The 19633-nt window shown below is 41.9% G+C and overlaps 4 protein-coding genes across 6 annotated transcripts; 1 reads left to right on the top strand and 3 right to left on the bottom strand.

Annotated features, from left to right (window-relative positions):
• Window positions 1-158: 158 nt before the first annotated feature.
• TM9SF4 (transmembrane 9 superfamily protein member 4) lies at window positions 159-3098 on the bottom strand. Its single transcript, XM_068290670.1, has 6 exons — window positions 2937-3098; window positions 1551-2785; window positions 1259-1486; window positions 1010-1193; window positions 749-887; window positions 159-691 (listed from the first exon to the last, which is right to left on the bottom strand). Exons 1-6 carry the CDS (start codon window positions 2940-2942, stop codon window positions 591-593), a joined length of 1893 nt encoding a protein of 630 aa, XP_068146771.1. The 5' UTR covers window positions 2943-3098; the 3' UTR covers window positions 159-590.
• A 469-nt stretch (window positions 3099-3567) lies between these two features.
• On the top strand, window positions 3568-9934 carry cyst (rho guanine nucleotide exchange factor 18 cysts). Its single transcript, XM_068290643.1, has 3 exons — window positions 3568-3800; window positions 3871-4787; window positions 5578-9934. The coding sequence occupies exons 2-3, from the start codon at window positions 3989-3991 to the stop codon at window positions 8925-8927; spliced, it is 4149 nt and encodes a 1382-aa protein (XP_068146744.1). The 5' UTR covers window positions 3568-3800; window positions 3871-3988; the 3' UTR covers window positions 8928-9934.
• Window positions 9935-10080: 146 nt separating this feature from the next.
• Window positions 10081-14400, bottom strand: Top3alpha (topoisomerase 3-alpha). The gene is made up of 5 exons (XM_068290657.1): window positions 14172-14400; window positions 13466-14099; window positions 12945-13406; window positions 10527-12878; window positions 10081-10472 (listed from the first exon to the last, which is right to left on the bottom strand). The coding sequence occupies exons 1-5, from the start codon at window positions 14328-14330 to the stop codon at window positions 10306-10308; spliced, it is 3774 nt and encodes a 1257-aa protein (XP_068146758.1). The 5' UTR covers window positions 14331-14400; the 3' UTR covers window positions 10081-10305.
• A 648-nt stretch (window positions 14401-15048) lies between these two features.
• swm (Zinc finger protein swm) lies at window positions 15049-19621 on the bottom strand. 3 transcript variants are annotated; one of them, XM_068291091.1, is made up of 7 exons: window positions 19467-19621; window positions 18998-19217; window positions 18458-18914; window positions 17480-18386; window positions 15903-17416; window positions 15714-15842; window positions 15049-15564 (listed from the first exon to the last, which is right to left on the bottom strand). In XM_068291091.1, exons 2-7 carry the CDS (start codon window positions 19054-19056, stop codon window positions 15322-15324), a joined length of 3309 nt encoding a protein of 1102 aa, XP_068147192.1. In that variant the 5' UTR covers window positions 19057-19217; window positions 19467-19621; the 3' UTR covers window positions 15049-15321. The 3 variants fall into 3 exon arrangements, with proteins under 3 accessions (XP_068147192.1, XP_068147176.1, XP_068147183.1); XM_068291075.1 differs by having other exon boundaries at window positions 15903-18386; XM_068291082.1 differs by having other exon boundaries at window positions 15903-18386; window positions 19530-19616.
• Between the last annotated feature and the right edge of the window lie 12 nt (window positions 19622-19633).

Genomic DNA, 19633 nt, shown 5'->3' with positions numbered 1-19633 from the left:
AAAAGGCTGAAACCCCTTCTTAAGGGTTACGTAATCCAGATAGACACACAGACCAACATAAGAGTTCATTTTACAATCAGTAAATGAAATAACAAAACAAAGTAATGGCATCTACAGTAATATAAAGTTTCACTGAATTGAAATACCCATCAGAAAAATTACACTTAGACTTAAGTTTATTAAATTGTTTGTTTCGTTTGTCTTAGATTAGGGTGTTCTTTACATACATAGTATTACATATATTTTTATATATATATATAAATTAGGCATTTTTAGAATGTATCCTAAACGCAGTGGTTCTTTTTCGCGAAATTGAGCCAAATGGTCTTAGTTAAGAGTGCCTTTTTTAGGGGTTCAATATAAATTTTGGATTATTAAACATAGCACACTTGGTTTTTTGTTTGTTTTTGCTTTTTTTTTTTTTGAGTTGACTATATATGCATGTATAAATATAAACTTCTTAAAGATCGAATGATATTGCAGGGATAGTAATAATGTTTGGTGTGCAGCCGGTTAATGAGAACAGAACAAAGAGCGAAAGCTTCCTTCTTAATTGGATTAATCAAATTATTATTCGTTTCACGTTTGGCTTAGTCAATTTTAACAGCTCCATAGATTCGCAAAATAAATACATATGCAGCAAAGAAGCCAATGGACCCGGTCAATAGCCAGAAAGTTAGCACCATGAGGCCTAATATATATAAATTTTAATTAACATTTACTTTAATTCAATTGTAATTGAACTTACCTGTATAGCCCAAATAGAGCAGAGTGGGTATAAATTCTGTTATTTCGAGTTTGGTAAAGAAATAGAATATACTATAAAATAGCACATAGACAGCTGAGCCACCGGATACTATAAAACTGCGCCACCACCAACGATAATCCTGAAAAAAAGAGCAAAAAGTTGGTTAATTATATACATCATGCCCCTTGTCTTAATCTTTTTATAAGAATAATCAAATCAAAATTCTATAAAACTAATAAATAAATATAAATATAAAGTTACCTCGCCGCATAGCTGAAAGTAAGTCATAACTATGGAGATCTGCGCACAGCTTACAACCAAAATGCAAAACACCAAAAACAGAAAACCAAATAAATAATAAAATTGATTTTGCCAAATGGCCGTAAAAACAAAGAAAAGCTCAATAAAGACGGCGCCAAAGGGTAAAATTCCAGCCATCAGAGTGCTGTAGGTTAAAAAGAATGACATTTAGTTTGCATCCAACGAGAGATTTAATTAGTCAATACTCACCTTAGAACAGCATTCATATACCAATGCTGGGCTGGCACTTGACGTGGAATCATATTGGTGCGCACTGGATGCTGATAGGGTTGGGTGCGATAGCCCAGATAGAAACCGAAGTAAACAAGTGGCACAGAAATGCCAAACCAGAGCAGAAGCAAAGAGATCATAGTTGTAAATGGTACAGCGCCACTCGAAGATTTGTCCCAGATGAAGAAGTTTAAAAAGAAGCCAGTTCTAAAAGTGAGAGAAATCAATTAACAACGAATAGTAACAAAATATAAGAGTATATCGTCCTTACCCAAACACAATACCAGGATAGAGCGTGGCCGTAAGGAATGCTGCTCTTTTCCATTCCCTACCCTTCATGGTTTTGTAAAGACGAGCCGCTTGATATCCCGCAATGGCGCCCATAAAGACATACATGAATATACCCGAAGTCATAAGAGCACCACGGGATGAGGGCGAAAGCATGCCCAACATGGCAAAGAATATGGTAATCAATGCCATAAAGAATATTTGAATGCCACTGCCAATGATGGCTGAGAAGAGACGAGTATTTTTGGGTGGCCTGAATACATCACCGTGCACTAGTTTCCAGCCAGTCTCCTCCAAAGTATCCTCGATATTATCATCGGTGTTATAACGGGCAATATCACGGCGCAGAGTTCTGATCATGATCATGGTCAATATGCCGGACAGGAAGAAGACGACAACAAGTGAATTTATAATACTGAACCAATGGATCTGTACATCTCGCATGCCCAAATAGATGTCCCAGCGTGAGGCCCAACTGACTTTGGAAGCTTTCCACTCCACCGAATAGGTGAAATACAATTGTGTTTCTCCATTCGGATTGACTAGCTGAGGACGCGCCGAATCGGGGAAATTGCAGGTGTCCCCATCGAATTTCAATTCCTTGTGATTCACTGAGCCAGTCTCTACCTCAAATCCGACGACACGATATTTGTCCTTGGAGTGCATATGATAGGAGAGAATGAATTTTAAATGATTGTTGATATAGATGTTATCACCATCGACTTGACCCAAACGATAGCCGTGCTCATAGGTCACTTCAGATGGATTATTGATATTAACAATGCGCGTGGCCACTGGTAAATTATCCACCAGTAAATGAACAAAGTATTCATGTTGAATGCGCTCTGCCACTAGAGCGGAGTCCTCCTTACTCCAATTGAGGGGAAGATCCTTCTTATTACACAGGAGACGGCAATTCACTTGCTGATTCATGCGCAATTCGTAGGGAGTATTGACAATGCGATCACCGCGTAAAACCTCACCCAGGTTTTCCGATTTAAAGATGAGCGTCCCATTCTTGGGATAACAAAATTTCAATGAATAATATTGATATGGCAATTGTGTTCGACTGCTGGTCATTTTGACGGCCTTGACATCGATTTTTTGATCCTGTACAAATTCAACCGGCGCGACGCCGGGTACATAGAAGCCATCGCTTATATGGCCAAGCAGGACGAGAAGGAGCAGTAGCAACCATAGCCTAGCCAAGGCCATATACTAAAGAAAAACAAAACAAATGATAAAACGAATGTTAATATAATTTTATTCTTATTCTGATTGCGTGTCCCTTTTTGAGACTCCCAAAACTGTGATCAAAAAATTAAGACAAAACCAAGTGAATTTCATTCTTGACCACAGTGTGACTCACCTGCATGTTTTTGGTTTCGGTGTTTAAGCCTAAAAAGTTAATCACTAAATGTATTATTTACTACTAATTTCTAATTAAATGAAGATTTTTTTCGTTTGCGTTTCCTTTGCGCTGGCAAATCTTCAGACGTTCAGTGTTGGATAGTGTATCTTGATTTGTAGTGCTGGAATACAAGTTCATGAACATTAGAGATGGGCGAATTTTAAAGGTTGACTTTCAATATTTATTAATTCGAACAACTTTATAAATAGGTTTAATTAAATAATAATAAAAAGCGTATGTCTCTAACATTTATATCGTGTCTGAGAAAACCTTCTTTTAGTTTTAATAACTATGTAATGTCTGTGATTGCTTATAAAAAGGGAAATTTCCTTACTTCATAAAACTATCGGTATTTTTTTTTACCTGTCCGCCCACAATCGATTGTTATACACCTGTCTGGTTCAATTTGGTCACACTCTACCTTGAGTCAAAAAATTTATTAAAGAAAAACATACACACACACACACAACAAATATGTGTCTCAAATAGGATTTAATTTTTTAGTAAATACTTCATAGTCTTTTTAATTAAAGTTTCAAAATTGAAAGTGAAACAAAAAGCAAATTCTGTGTGTTTTCGTCTTTGAGTTGAATTTTTTTGTGTTCTGAAATTTTATTTGTCCTTCTGTTCTTTGTTATCATTGCTGCTGGTGTTGTTGTTGGTGGTGGTGTGCCACTTGTGCAAGGACAGAAAAGGCGCAACAATTTTGACTCGTCCCTCCTTCCATTCCGTTGCAAAGCGCTGGAGGAAAATCAATAAATAGCAAAAAGAGCATTGTTGTTATTGTGTATGTATGTAGGTGTTAGTGCTTGCTGTGCATGTGTAAGTGTGTGTGTTTCTGTGTGTGCCTATGTGTATAGAAATGTGTGGGTACTTAACTTTCTTTTTCTAGGGCCCCCAAAACAGCTGAACACGAACGCAGCAGCAAGTCGCTGAAAAGATAAAGAGACAAACAACCAAAAAAAAGAAGAGAAAAGAAAAGAATCTGAAAACGTTGCATTTAACATATTATGGACAACGCTGGCGGCGGTGGCAGCGGCGGGGGCGATGATAGCGACAACGATGTGGTCACCGATTTTTTAAACTCAAATTGCAACGATATACAACAAGCAGCCACTTCCTCTCCCTCCTCTGCCACTACAACGACAACAACAACGCCTCCACGGGTCACTGTAGAAAGCCAAAACTATTGCATACCAGTTATTAACGCTCCTGTCGCTCCATCTATACCATCTGGTCCTGCATTGGGATTAGCTGCATCTTTAAATAACAACAATAATAGTAATAGTAATAGCCACAATATTAACAACAACAACAACATGATACCTATCATCAATGTGACGCCACACAGTCCCGCTTCGGCATCCAAGTATAACAACATCTTCGAGGACACCTTAAGTCAATTGCAAAATATACGTGAAACTGTTGTCCAAATGAAAAACTCCTCATCGAGTCATCACCAACAGGAGGGTCTATCTCAGACTTATGGTCTACTAAATGCAGCTATACTTAGCACCTCTTTACCGGATTTAAGTGCTGGTGTCAATGGTTCTGCTGCCGGTGTCGGCGGTGGCGGCAATTCATCATCTCTTTACCATCCCCACTATGCCATGTGGTCATCGACGGCACCACAACAGTGTCTATTACTGCATACCGATCGCCGGAAATCATGGACAGCTGTCGATGATGCCAGCGCTGGCGGCGATTGCACCAATAAAAGCGTTAGCCTCTCCAGCTTGGATAGCGAAGAGCAGGAGACCATAAGGGTGACAGAGCAGAGACGTCGTTCGGCTAGAAATAGTACTGGAGGTGAGTTTAATCACAGAATAGATACATACATAATTAAAGTAAATTCTAATTTAAGCTTTTTACATTTACCTTTAACTCATTTGAGTGTCTTTTTTTGTCTTGGGTTAAAAATTAAAATTGTTTTGTTTTGATAACCTCACTTCGTTTCTACTATGTATGTATATGCCCAAGACCTAGGTCAAGATTTATGAATATAGATAACTTCACGCTAATTCGAGTAGAACTTTGTTTTCACTCACTAGTTTGCCGTATGCATAGATGCTAAGTTGTATGTTGTACAACTTGTATGTTGAAATCGGGGATTGTCATTGTTGGTAAATAATAATTGATCGTAAAATTTATTATTCTTTATAGCTTTGATTGTCTCGTATATGATTTGTTAAATAAAATAATTGTAATATATAAGCAATACAAGCTATATATGTACGTAAATATTATGGCAATCTATCATAAAAAGTTATTTCTAGGAACTGCCTTTTGTCTTGATAAATTATAATTGTAAACCAATTTAATAAGCTTTCAAAGAAATTGGTAGGGGATATGGTCTGAAGTAATTTTTGATTACGATAAGAAATTCCACAAAAGCCCCTACGTTATCTTGCTAAGAGAGAGAGAGAGAGACCGGTTGAGCGAGAGAGAAAGAAAAAGATTGGCATTGGTAGTAGTTGCTTTTGTCTAGCCGACTTGTGTGTATATATAATATGAATCGAAATTGAACAAAAATTGTATTGATAAAGATACGTAAAACTAACTAAAGTCATCCATATATGTACCTTCCATTATTTTCCAGGCATTTCGACCCACTCACTGAACGAGGCGGAATTGGCTCGCGATTTTGAACGTATTGCGGTCAAACGTAGTTTAGCCACAGAGATTATCAGTCGAATACCATTGCAAAAGAGCATATCCACCTCATCGATAATAGCCAAGGAGGATATCAAGGCTATAGCACGTCATTTGACCGACAGCGAGGATGAGAATCAAAGTCTATTGCGTTCCCATGCCAAAATCGAGGTCTATGATAATGTAGAGAAGCGACCGAAACGCGGTTCGTTATTCTTTCGCAAAAAGAAACCCAAAGCCAAGACGAAGAGTCTGGTCAGTGGCCAGCAATTGAGCCCATGTGATGTGTGTGGAGCGAATATAACATTAGCACAGATCAAGGAACACCATTTGGAGTGTAAAGTGAGAAAAATGAATACAGGAACTGCCGGTGGACAGGATTACTATGATGGGCCTGATGCCTTGACCCTAAGTAATACAGAAGATCAACCTCTGATACGTTCCGAATTGCAATTTCTCAATGATCCACCAATCGAAGCTCAAGATTTGGGTGCAGATCCTGCCTTGGGTATTGTACTGAAAGAGCATGACTCTTGGACTCCCGGAGTGCCAAAGGAGTTGTTGAAATCTCTCAAAGAATTGCAAATTAAACGGCAAGAGCATATCTATGAATTCATCATGACAGAGAAACATCACTGTCAGACATTAATTGTTATGCAGAAGGTATTCGTGGAGAGTTTGGAGAGATATTTCCCATCACTGAACTTGAACAAAATGTTTCCACGTCTCCAACAATTGACTGACCTTCATACCTGTTTTCTACGCCACCTGAGACAAAAGCAACGCGAACAACCCATTGTGGATAGTATAGCCGACATACTACTTGATTTCTTCTCCCTGGAACAGGCACAATGTTTGCGTTTGGCCTATGGCGAATTCTGTGCTAATCATCGAAGCGCACTGGAGCAATTTAAACTTTGCCTAGCCGAGCCAAGTTTTAGTGAATGGTATAAACATTGCTTGCAGAATCCGTTATTAAAAAAGAAGGGTATACCGGAGTGTATATTATTTGTGACACAGCGGCTAACCAAATATCCTTTGCTAATTGAACCATTACTCAAGAGCGCCCGGGATAATAAGCTAGAGACGGATAAGTTGCAACATGCTTTGAATCTAGTGAAATCTCTGCTTGTCGATGTGGATGCCTGTGTGGCTGAAAAGGAATTGAGGGAACGACAATTGGATATCTATGCTCGTGTGGATGCCAAATCGTTCGCCATCTACAAGAATAAACCATTCCGTAAAACCGAACTGGGTGTTGAGTCGCGGCGTCGTCTTAAATTTGATGGCCTGGCCACTCTTATGCAAGGACGGGCCAAAACCCAATTAGTTCTGGTTGTGGTTCTCACCGATTGCCTTTGCTTTCTTAGTGAGAATTCGGCTCACAATAAGTATACCTTCTTTACACCCGAACACAAGGCTGGTGTGGTGCCGCTGCAAAAGTTATTGATACGCGACAAAGCTGGCACCGAATCACGGGGTATCTATATAATTAGTTCCAATCCCGATTTTCCCGAAATGTATGAACTGAAAGTGCAAACGCCCAAAGATAAGAATACATGGATACAGAGTATTCGGCAAGCGGTTCTCGATTGCCCGGCCACGGATATCATCGAGGCTGAAGATTTAACGGCTGAGGAAAAGCTTCGTATTGGCGTGAACAAACGCGAGACAATCGAGAAGATGCGTCAAAAGGATATCGAACAGGCATTGCTGCTCGAAGAGAAGCTTATGCTACAATTGAATCTGCTTAAGGAGCAACAACCATTTGGTGGTGCTGGCGATGTACCCACCACCGCCAGTACTAATGGATCTGCGGCAAATTTCCTTGCAGCCTTTGGCTCATACAAGGATCTAGTTACAGCCGATTGCGATACCAATGAATTGTGGCGTAGAGTTTTGAATACAGTGCAAGACATTAGCCAATTGGCGGCCACTGTGTATTCAGCAGCCACTGGGTTGCCGGTCAATCGCTCCATCAACTCAATGGGCGACAAACCGTGCGAACAGTATGCATCACCCACATTGCCCAAGCGAGCCGAAACTTTTGCAGGTTTCGATGAGAAACGAGGCAAATTGGGTTCAAAATTGGTGCTCACCCCACGCCTACAAGAGCTAGAGGAGAAAAAAGAGATTAAAGTCAATAATACCAATAGTAATGCGGAATCAATAGCAGCAACAGCACCACCCCATCTCGAATCGAATTATGCTGTGCTCCAGGTGTCGCATCATTTGCATACATTGCTATGCATTATATACCAACAGATGACGACCATACAGAGTCTGCAATTGCAATTGGCATTGTATCGGGAGAGTCCACGTTCCACAGCCTACACGCACAAGGATCAATTGGAGGAATTGCGTAATTTGCAGGATAAACTGCAAGAGGAGAAGACCGCTTGGCAGCGGCAAAAGCAACAGCAGCAAGATGAGCTGGCCGAATCGAAGGCGCAGCAATTGCAATTGCAGCAAACGATTAAAGCCGAGCAGGAGGACATTCGTCAGCAGAGAGAGCAACTCTATCGCAAAATGGAATTGTTATCCAGTCAGGGATTATTATTGTCACCGAGTACTCCATTGCCGGCAGTGGCGATAGCACATTCACCCATAACGCCCGCCGATGAGGATGATGGAGGACACGTTGGAGCTGGATCAGTAGGAGTAGGAGGAGGAGCAACTGCCGTTCCCACACCGACACCAAGTATTGCTGGCACTGTGGATCGTCGCAAAGAGAAATGGCTAAGTGGTTCGAGCAATTGCAAAACACCGCCTGTTAATTTGCTTAGCGCCACAAATGCCCCCAAAACTAATGTCACTTTGGTCAAGCAAAAGCTTCCCATGAAACTATCATCACTCTCCTCCGCCTCATCTTCCTCGACAGGGAGTGGAACACGTGTGGACAAATCTGCAAGCTTCAATAATGCGACACCAGCTGGAAATCCTGGAACTGGTGGTACAGGTATTCAGCAACTGTTTCCCCTTAAATTGGCTGATAAGCGACATGCCACTGGCACTACAGTGACATCGACTACTACCTCCTCCTCCGCAACTAACTCCATGGTGCCGCAGCATTCTCGCACTGGTAGCTCACCGGCTATTATACAGCAGACAACAACAACCACAACGACAACATCGGCAACTCCGACAACAAATGTAGCTCGAGCAGAATCCGCCCATTATACCACCACTCAACGTACGCCCACAAGTAGTCGTGGTCCAACTGGATCCCGTCAAGGTGTCGGAGGGGTCGGAATGGCACCACGCGCCAAACCCGAAGAGGAAGAAATCTATTTCTGACGCAAATTCACACCAGAAGTGGAAATATAAAGAAAACAAAAAAAAAAACCCAAATTCGTAATGTTTACCAAGACTTTTAGACTTTTCATTCTTCCCTCCATATCCAATCGAACATCTTCTTATATATAGAGAGAGATGTCCAGTATTATAAATCGGAAAGGAGTAGACAAACTCTACCGACACAAAAAAAAAAAAAAAACATTCTCCAAATTGCTGTCAAAAACCGAATGCATCTCAATATACCGATTACTGTCCATTCCAGCTAATGCTTTTATAATCTGTGTATTAAGTTTAAGTAACTTAAAAAAAAAAAACAAATAATTGCATCTTAAACTGCAAACATGACTTATCTATTTATGAATGTGTGAAACTTAATTATTTATTTACCTTCTTCTAGATGTATACAAAAGAAAAAACTTTACTTACATGCAGATTATATTTTTATAGTTTTTAGAAGCAATTGACTTATTAACGAATTTTAATATCTTCCAAAAACAAATGCAATTATAAAATGTTCAATTTGTAAGCATTATATATGTATGTATATTTCTTATCTTTAAGAACCATCCAACAACAACTCTATATATATATATATATTTATATGCAAATATGTTTGCATTTTATGTTAACCAATTGTGTTTAAATAGGATCCAACCTCGATACATGCATATATTGCTAAAATACATAAGCTTTAAATTACAAAAAAGAAAAGTGAATTTCATTTAAATTAAACTCCAACTCTGTTTCTTTAAGAACCTCAAGACTTAATTCATTCATTGTTTTACTTTTTTTTTGAATCAAAGAAACATGTCAGTAACTGTAATCGCTTCATCAAGACTTTCAAGATCCATGTATTATAATGTACTTAACTCTAAAATTGTAAAAGAAAAGGTCTCAACTCCAAATATCGTATATATAGGCAAACTCTATACATGTCCTTCATATTTTGGTTAATATAAAAATCTTTTTTCCTTGTGATAATCACAATAAATGTTGCTAGAAATTTATTTTTAATCCATGTGGTGTGATTAACTTAACTAATCTTTTCGTATATTCGTAATAGTATTTATGTATGTATCTGTGGCTCAATTTACGATATACAAAAAGAAAGAAAACAAAACTAAGTTATAAAATAATATACAATGTACATAACTTATATACAACATGAAAAATCTCTTTATGTGTGTGTGTATTTTACATATCCGCATTTCCTTGATATAACAACATATACATATATACATATATAGAAAAACTGAAGCTTATAACTGTAATTGCGGAGGCCACTTGAATCCTTTATAATCTATGCAACAATATTTTTAAGCTCACTCCAATAAATGTTTAAACAAATGAAATGCAAAATTGATTCACTTAATTGAAATTAAAAATCAAAGTCTGTCTTGCGTGGACACTTGTTGCGTGTGTGACCTTCTTGACGGCACAGCCCGCAGCGCCGTGTTTTACTGCCAGTTCCACCAGCACCATCACCCTTGGAGCCGCTTCTACTACTACTGGGACCATTTCTTCCTGAACCCCATGATGTAGTGCCTGTAATTTTGATTCATCATGTTTAAAGGATTTTTCAACATTTTCGCAACTCACCTTGATTCTCGTCTGTATCCGCCCATTGAAAGAAACCACAGGACTTCTCGCGTATTGGGCAGGCATAGAAGGGTCTTCCCTGATTGGGACCATCTTTGCGTACAGTTAATTTGCTAGCCAATTGGCCACAAGCGCATTGGACCTCTGTTCCATCACTTGAAGATTGAGTTGAAACTGTTTTGGTGATGGTCACGGTGCTGCTGGAATTGGAACGCATTTGAGCAGATCCACTGTTGCCACTGGTGCTGGGTAAGGTGGCTACACGATTGGTGCCCCATGAGGAATCCCCAGCTCGTGCAGATGACGTACTACCACTACCCCATGATGAATCACCACCTCGTGTGGATGAAGTGCCACCACCACCACTGCCCCAAGAGGAATCACCAACTCGTGTGCTTGTGCCTGTTATTGCTGATGATGGTGGTGCAGGTAGTTCATCTGCCCATTGAAAGAACTTGCATTCTTTGGGTTTGGGGCACTTGTAGAAAAGACGACCCTGATTGTGTCCATTACGACGCACGGTCATTTGGCGAGCTGGCTGATGGCAGCCCGTACAGAGAACCGGCGATGCATCTAAATTATCCCCATCATGACTTTCTAAGCAAACACGTTTAGCTGCTGGCTTGGGTGGTGGAGTTGGCGCTGCAGCGGCACGTGCACGACTTCCCCATAGCATGGGCTCCTCTTCGGCCTTATTTTGCACTTGTATCCAGCCAGATAGACTAGTATCCAAGCCAGCTAGCGCTTCAAATTCTGCATCATCGTCGGCAGCAAAGGCGGCGGCTATGTCATCCAGCTCGGCTTGATTATTGATTAACACTGGAGCAGCAGTTCTTGCCGTTGGAACATTTGATGACTCCAACGAATCGACTACAGCTAACATTTCCTCTTCAAACCCATCATTGCTATCAAAGAAACCATCAAGATTTTCTGTATTTGTGGGAGGTGGCGTGTTGCTGGTGGTGAAATAATTTCTAATACCTCCAGCTGCATTTACCGAACTGTTTTTAACGACTTTCTTGGGCTTGGGTTGTGGTGGCGGTTTGGATTTTGTTGCAGCAGGAGGTGGTTTTTGAGTTTTCGGAGCCGGCTTGGTGACTGATGTGGAACTTGCGCCGCCGCCATTGCCAGAGCCCCATCCTCTTCCTGCTCCGCTGTTGCCTGAACCCCATCCTCCTCCGTTGCCAGAACTTCCACCTCTCCTACCACTTGGACCACCGCCACCCGGACCACCGCCACCTGGACCACCGCCACCTGGACCACCGCCACCAGGACCTGGACCTGGGCCACTACTTCCACCCACTCCGACAATACGACCCACACGCTTCACATTTTCCAGATTAATGTTAAACGTATTTCGAAACAATTCATCGCATGGCAAGCAAGTCTTATACCAGCCTTGAGGAGTATTAAAAAGCCCTCGATAATAAGGCGTACTAAGACGAAATTTGAGCATACGCTGACCATTTCCACATGTCGGACAACACTCATCCAAGACGGTAATCTCTTTGCATTCCGATGGCAGCCAAACAACATTTTTGCAGTCCGGGAAATTCAGACACCCAATAAACCAGCCTTGTTGATTTTTTCTCGCCTTCAAGGCCAAAGGTGCCTCATCACATTTCGGACATTGAAATAATTCCTGTTGCATGTTACTGACATTTTCCTGACCAGCATTGCCATTGCCTACTGCTACAGTAGTCGCTGCTGGCGTTTCGTTAATTCGGTGGGCAATTTTATCATCCATTGCTGTTATCTTATCCGTAATTTGTTGATAGGCCACCTTGTATTTGGCTATTTGTTCCGACAAAACCAATTTGGGATCTTTTTGTCCCAGACAGATGAGTTTTAAATCCGATTCGAACTCGGCACGCAACAATGGTTTGGCCAGGGCCAATTCCATGGCATCATAACCCTCATAGAGCCCCATGCCAATGACGCCTGGAACCAGAAAACCCTTATCTATTACACCAATATAGCCGCGCTCCTTAATTGTGGCAATATGCTCGGCATGTGTGGCATCCGTGCCAATGCCATGCTTATCCATTAATGCAATCAAGTCGGCTTCCGTTAGCAAAGGCGGAGCTGTGGTAGCTCCCTCGTGTAAGGACACTTCGGTGGGTTCGAAACGTTGATCCCGTTCGTAGTGATGTATTTGCTTTGCATTCCATTTCTCATACACATAGACATCCAGATAGTTACGCTCATGGATGACCAAACCATTGGCACTAAACTTCTCACCGGCTATATCGATATTGACAATGGTCTCCGAGCCAACAGCATCTTTACTCACACACGCTAGGAAGTGACGAACCACCATCTCATAGACGCGAGCTTCATTCCCTTGAAGATCTGCAACAAAGGCAAAATATTAAAAGTTTTATTTAGACTCTCCTTTTGTTAGCTTTATACACTTACTGATAGCTGCCTTAATGGGATGAATGGGAGGATGGGCCTGATCGGATTTGTTGCCATTTCGTGGATTGGGTCCCCAGTCAAGCACACGTTGCGCAAATGCCCCCCAATCGCTATGATCTCTATGCAACTCTACTAATGGCACCAAATTGAATTCCTTTGTAAATTGATTTGTCTCCGTACGTGGATAGCTAATGAAACCTTTGGAATAGAGTTTCTCAGCTATGGTCATAGTTTCCTTCGCGGACAGCTTTAATTTCCTGGAACCCATTTTTTCCATTTCCACCGTATCCATGGGAGTGGGACGCCATTTGTGCTTTGGCTTCACAGTCACATTCTCCACCAGGGCCCGTGGTGCTGGTTCGGCCAGACAAAGCATCAAATAGTTTTCGCACTCTTCCTTGTTAAACAAACGATTCCGGGCCCAATTAAATTCCACTGTCAAATCCTCAATGGTATGAAGAACTGAAATTTAAAAGAGTAGTTTTAATGGTCAAAAGTTTTCGTCCTCGTAGATCACATACCCTTAACCTTCCAAAATGGTTCGGAAACAAAAGCCTCAACCTCTTTGTACCTTTCGGCAACAAATCCCAGTGTGGGTATCTGACAGCTGCCATAGGAAATCAGTTTGTCCGCTATATTCTCGGGAAATAAACGCTGCAAACGCATTGTCTGAAAGCGTGTTATAGATGCTCCTGTCCTTAAATCCAACTCGGAGCGTACATCCACTGCATCGCTTTGACGTTTGTCCGGCTCACCCAATTGTTGCAACGCGCGACGCACTGCAGCCGATGTAATTTCCGAGAAGCTGGCTCTATAAACCTTTAGATTTGGTTTAATGCCACGGCATACCTCGATGATCTCAAAGCCAATATTCTCTCCCTCGCGATCGCAATCTGTCCAGATGATTAAACCCTGACAGCCACGAATCTCTCGCTCTAACGTTCGCTTAATGGGCGCATAGCTCTCGCCAACCGATTTCTTAATTGGTGCATCGAACAGAGAGCGTGGATCCACAGTGCGCCAGTTTCTATAGGAGACTTGGAATTCCAGTTGCATCAAATGGCCAGAGACGGAAGTCATCACCATTTTAGCGTTCTGTCCCCGTACTTGAGCTTCAAAGTCGAAGACCTTGTTATACACGGAATAGCCTTCGCGCTGCCATAAAAATAACACATTCTGATTATAGATTATCTGAAATACTTTTCAAGTTAATCAGTTCCAACTTACGCGGTGCTCAGATCCATTTGCCAAGAGTCTGGATATGGTCTTGGCGGCATCATTTTTCTCGGCTACATTTAAATACTTCATCTCTTTCAATTGGTTAGCGTAATGACGACGATTTAATCCACAATTGGCCCAACGGCAACATCTCAAAACACCAAGCATTCATTAAAAAAATTAATAAACAAAAATTAAAAAGTGTTGAAAAAAATCGCACCTAATTCGCGGGATTCATCGATAACAACAACATTGATTTATCGACATATTATCCATAGCAAACTTATCGTAATCGACATTATCGGAGCAAAGTTATCGTAATCAACATTATCGGAGCAAAATGGTCGTTATCGAAATTACTCAATATCGTAAATTATTGGCGGGCTATTTGAATAAATACCGTGAATTGCTAGAGTGTTAACTTATTTTATTCCAAGTCGCACTCACCACTTTACTTTTGACCCAATCCTTTTTGTCTTTTAATTTTAACTGTATAATAAAACTCAATTACCATGCGGAAATACGAAACTAGTTATTTTATTTATTTATATATCATCTCTCTATAACTTGCTGTTTGTATCCACGTTGCTAACGTTGTTCTCTTTTTCTTTTTTTTTTTTTTTACTGTTTTTAACTTTTCATTTTCATTGCGCTTGTTTTTGGGGATTTTTTGGAGTTGATTCCTTTTTGTTTTTGCAATTTTTTTTGTTGCGTTCTTTTTAGTATTTTTGTAAATTGTTTTGCTTTTTTTTTTTTTTTTTTTTTTGTGTTTTTGTTTTAACTGAACATAAAATCTTAACAATTATATATATATTTATATATATATAGTATAAGAAAAAGGATAGTGTGAAAATGTGTCTGTAAATACAAAGTAGAGTACACAATGTTCCGTGCACAATTGGAGTTTTGTTTTTTACTGTTCTTCTGTACTTAGGCTTAGCGTAAACTCATTTGTATATATATGCAATTTGATTTATAACTAATATTAAAATATTAGTAATTTATAGAGCGTTTAATTGTATAAATGATGGGGACGTAGCCGTCATCAGTTTTCAGTAATTATTATTGTTTTTTGTTTGTTTGTTTTTTTTTTTTTTTAGTTTTAGAAATAACAACAAATACAGAGTGTAGGTTTAGAGACCTAACACAATATGAGCCATCAACGACGCCAAGAACGATCCTCAGATTCCTCGTCCTCTTCCTCATCCTCCAGACGCAGTTCGGGCAAAGTATCGCTGCCCAGCAGGCTTTCACTTTCGCTAACGGATTGAATTAACTGTTTGGGATTGGTGGTGCTATTCAGATTGTTGTCTACTGTAGCTACTGCAGGTGACTTGTCGGCGGGGGCTGCCATAGAAGGTGCAATTGCCGTTGTCGTCGTCACAACGGGCGCCCAGGATATCTAATTTAGCATAGAAAAATGTAATTTTTAGTTGTATAAAATATGGAACAAATAGTAGAATTCAAATATGTAGCATAAGATAATGTTTGGTTTTGTTTTCCTTTTTAGGCAGATAATTCGGATATTAAAAAAAAAGTCCCTCGACTCACCTGAAGGCGCTTTTCTTTGTACATTTTGCCACGGAGCACTGCCTGTTCGGCATTGATTCGAGTGGCATAGGAGAGTATCAATTGAGGAATCTCACGATCCACATCATGTTTCAAAATCTCACCAAAGTTCTAAAGAAAATGAACTTGAATAAAAATGTTCATTCTGATTTTTTTGATTTTATTTCTCACCTTAAAGTGTCCCAGGACAAAGTCAGCTTCCTCGGCGGCAAAGCCAGTGACCACAATCGCTTTAGGACGTCTATCAACACGAGTTGAACCTTCGGGAAAATTAGCTCGTTTACGGGCTGCGGCATTGCCACCAGCTGGTCCACTAGCTTTTGGATTATTCGAGTTGAGGACTCCACTAATGACCCCGCCACCGCCGCCAGCAGACAGAGTACGCTGTAGCTCTTCGAGACGCTTCTGCAGGGCTGTGGTATCATTTCCCTCTTGCTGTTGGGCAAATAATTCAAGTTCCATGTCCAGAAGTTCTTTTTTTTGTTGCTCTTTGGACTTTTTGACAGATGGCTGTTGTTGCTGTTGGATTTGAGCCTGCAATTGATCCTGATCGGCATGTACATCCTTTCGCAATTTGTCGATGGTCTCCTGCAGTACCTTAATAGTCTCTAGTGTTGGAGCCCGCTGCGCATCCTGTTGGTCCATGCGCTCGACCAGCTCTAATGCAGTTTTCATTTGCTTTACATAACTTTGGAGCAGTTCCTGCTTACGTTTGCGTAATCCGTTGGCCAATTGATGCATGGCCTTTTGTTGTTCCTCTTGCTTTTTACGTAATGTGGCGGCATTAGCTCGTGGAGTGGCCGCATTTCCCGTACCCGGTGCAGCCAATCCAGCGTTTCCACCATTCGGACTTGTTGTCGCTGTCGTTGTATTTAGCTTGAGTCGCATCGAGGCAGGCGCTACCGCAAGAGCTTGCTCAGTCGGAGCTGTTGCTTGATTACCACCGGCTCCAGCATGCTCTGCGAGGGGCGTTGTCCCCGCCATTGAGGCAGCATTAGATATTTTAGCTCCATCCGCAATCGGTGTAGGTACAGCGGGTACATTATGCAAATGATATTGGCTGGCATTCTTTCGACCACCTGGCGCATTGCTACCAACGCCACTGGTTAAAGCGTTGCCTTGGCTTTCATCCAAGCCGCCAGCAGCAACTCCATTGTGCCAAAAGACCTTGATAAAGCGATTATTGAGAACGGCTTCGGTACTCCTGTAAGCCACATTGGCCTCCGCATGCGTCGAGAAGGTAACAATGGCCGCTTCCGGATCGCCCTCATATGAAACTTGAATGTTAACAATTTTGCCGAACTTGGCAAAGTGATTGTTCAGATGCGCTATGGTATTAAGGCCACGCGGAACCTTTCTTAACTCCAGTGAGCTGTTATGCTGTTGCATGTTGGGATTAACCCTTGGTCCCAGTCGACTATTAATGGGCACTTTTCGTTTCGTTGGCACATCGGCTATGGCCACCGTATCTTCCAGCTCAAATCGACGTTTTCCCATTTCGGGGGCACCGGAGGGAGGAGCACCACCGCCGCCAGCACCTCCAGCAATGCCGCCTCCGGCATCTACAACAGGAATTGGGATGAGCTGACGCTGGAGAGGTGTTGTCACAGCCGTGGGATTAAAAGGGAATGGCATCATTGCAGCAGGACCTTGTGGTCCGGGTGGTCCCGGGGGTCGGGCATAATCTGAAGGATTGGGCACACCCATGGGATGATTGGGAGTCATTAAAGCATTTGGACGCACATTACCACTGAAAGGATTGATGCTGACAGGCACACCTTGTACACCACTGGGCGTGGGTCCAGCCACACCAGGTCCTTGTCCAGGGGGTCCTCCTGGAACGCCACCACCACCTCGTGCCCAAATCTCTGGCGCATCTGGATTGTACTCACGCATAGACATCATTAACGCTGAATTATTGATGCCTTCAAAGACCACGGGATTAATGCCATGATCCCAGGGGCATGTCTCGCCCCTAACACAATAGCCCTTCTCATCGAAGTCGCGACAACGCTGGCGTATGTGAGTCGTCACAATAGCTGCTGGATGCTGGGGTTCCATAGAATTACCGGTCGCAATCGAAGACAAGCCTCCGCCCCGCTCTGGTGAGCTTTGGGGACGTCTCGAATTTCGCTCCGGCGACAAAGAACGACTATGAGAGCGACGACTTTTTTGGCCAAAGCGCTGACGCTCTTCCATGTTGTTCCCACCACCACTGCCTCCTCCTCCACCAATGCCACCAGAGCCGCCTCCTCCACCAATCCGCCGACGATCGAAATTCCGCCGTCCGTGATTACTCCCATGACCTGGAGGCGATTTATTACGGAACTGACGTTGACTCTTCTCCCGTTCATTGATGCGACGATCTCGAGAACGTGAACGCCTGAAATTCCTTTCATTAGAACGTGAACGCGAGCGTGACCGGGAACGCAATGAGGCACGACGTCGGCGACCGTCACGTGGCTGATTTTCCTTGTCTGCGTAGCCTGTTGCGGGTCCGGGTCCTCCACCAACGCCACCTCCACTGCTTCGACTTGGTGGACTGGCACTACGTGGCACCTGGTGGTGGTGATGATGAGAAGGAGGATGATGATGATACGGAGCTGAACCCATTTGGCTTTGTGGTTGGGGACAGGAGGGATCTTTGGTTTTGTGCTGCAATAAACCGACAAAAAACGTGAAGAATTGGTGGAACTGGAAATAATTAAAAATGTGTTGGGACCTACATCAAGGGGAGGCTTAGTTGAAGTTGTGGCATCTGTGGTGCTATCTGAGGCTATGTTCATGGATTCCTGAGCGACTGCATCTGGACGCTGCTCGTCAGTGAACTGCTGCTTTTCCACTTTTATCACATTTTCTTTTGCCGGCGGGGGCGAGGCAGCTGCCAATACAGCCTCTATATCAGCTGCTCCATCTATGGCCAATGCCAGTTCATCGCCCAAGTCCAATTCCGAGACACTAGTGGCGGCTGGACCTGCTGGCAGGGTTGGCAGAGGATGGGGCATTGTGAGATATTCCTCACTGGCAATGGCATCAAAAAGGCGCTCAACAAAGCGCGTTGTTTCCTCGGATAGGAAGACATCCAGTTGCTCTATCATGATCCGCTTGAGATCCTTATCCGATTTGTCTTTTTTAAGCAGCGCGATGACATACCGCGCCAGGGCAGAAGAATCCGCATCGCAGCTGGCCAAAAAAAAACACAAACGACAAACAATACGTCAAGAAAATTGAGCACAAAAAGTTGCATATTCAATCTATGTACTTACAGTGGCTCCAAGACAACACTTAGCCAATCCTTGAGCTTATCCGAGTTTTCCAATATCATTATTTATGTTAAGGAAGGTAAGCGTGATTGCGTTGGTCTTCAGCTCGGAGGGGCCAAGAAAATATATTTTTAATATGACCTCTGTCTCTCTCTCTCTCTCTCTCGCTCTGTCTGTGCCTTATTGCTTGTCGATAGGCGTTAGTTTTGTTTTGCTTTTAATTCTATGGGAATAAATTAATTAATTTTTATTATTAAGTGGAGCACAATAAAGTTTTTGCACTTTTATCTGTTTGGCTCTCGTTAAATAGGCAAATTTAAGAAAGTTCCATTCCTTTTTTTTTTGCCACACACACACATATGCACACGAATACACACTCACACACACACATTATTTCTGGTGCACTCTGATTTTTGTGCTCGGATTTCTGTAACATTCGCCACAGTTTTCCTGGGTTTCTTTTGATTCTCACCTGTCTTAAGGCCTAAATTAAATATATAACATATCTTTTTAAATAAATAAACGTTTTAATTACTTGATTTTTGTATTTTTCACTAAACTTTTTTTTCGCTGCTTTCGGGGCAAGGTTGCTTAACCGATAGTTTATCGGTATTGGGCACACTCGATAGCCGATTATTT

This window comes from Drosophila tropicalis, unplaced genomic scaffold (assembly GCF_018151085.1).
Source record: "Drosophila tropicalis isolate 14030-0801.00 unplaced genomic scaffold, ASM1815108v1 contig_1187, whole genome shotgun sequence".
NCBI classification, from domain to species: Eukaryota; Metazoa; Arthropoda; class Insecta; order Diptera; family Drosophilidae; genus Drosophila; species Drosophila tropicalis.
Note: the sequence above shows the minus strand (reverse complement) of the source record. Positions and strands in the feature narration are given on the sequence as shown.

Bases quoted from the DNA above. Each gene is read 5' to 3' on its own strand.
- swm (XM_068291075.1), bottom strand. From the start codon at position 19,056: ATGATATTGGAAAACTCGGATAAGCTCAAGGATTGGCTAAGTGTTGTC. The intron at 15,843-15,902 runs GTGAGAAATAAA...CATTTTCTTTAG, and splicing joins TTGTCCTGGGACACTTTAAG to AACTTTGGTGAGATTTTGAA. The intron at 15,565-15,713 runs GTGAGTCGAGGG...ATGCTAAATTAG, and splicing joins ACAAAGAAAAGCGCCTTCAG to ATATCCTGGGCGCCCGTTGT.
- cyst (XM_068290643.1), top strand. From the start codon at position 3,989: ATGGACAACGCTGGCGGCGGTGGCAGCGGCGGGGGCGATGATAGCGAC. The intron at 4,788-5,577 runs GTGAGTTTAATC...ATTATTTTCCAG, and splicing joins GGCTAGAAATAGTACTGGAG to GCATTTCGACCCACTCACTG.
- Top3alpha (XM_068290657.1), bottom strand. From the start codon at position 14,330: ATGCTTGGTGTTTTGAGATGTTGCCGTTGGGCCAATTGTGGATTAAAT. The intron at 13,407-13,465 runs GTATGTGATCTA...TTTAAATTTCAG, and splicing joins ACCATTTTGGAAGGTTAAGG to TTCTTCATACCATTGAGGAT. The intron at 12,879-12,944 runs GTAAGTGTATAA...CCTTTGTTGCAG, and splicing joins TCCCATTAAGGCAGCTATCA to ATCTTCAAGGGAATGAAGCT.
- TM9SF4 (XM_068290670.1), bottom strand. The intron at 1,487-1,550 runs GTAAGGACGATA...TCTCACTTTTAG, and splicing joins TATCCTGGTATTGTGTTTGG to AACTGGCTTCTTTTTAAACT. The intron at 692-748 runs GTAAGTTCAATT...TATATATATTAG, and splicing joins GCTCTATTTGGGCTATACAG to GCCTCATGGTGCTAACTTTC.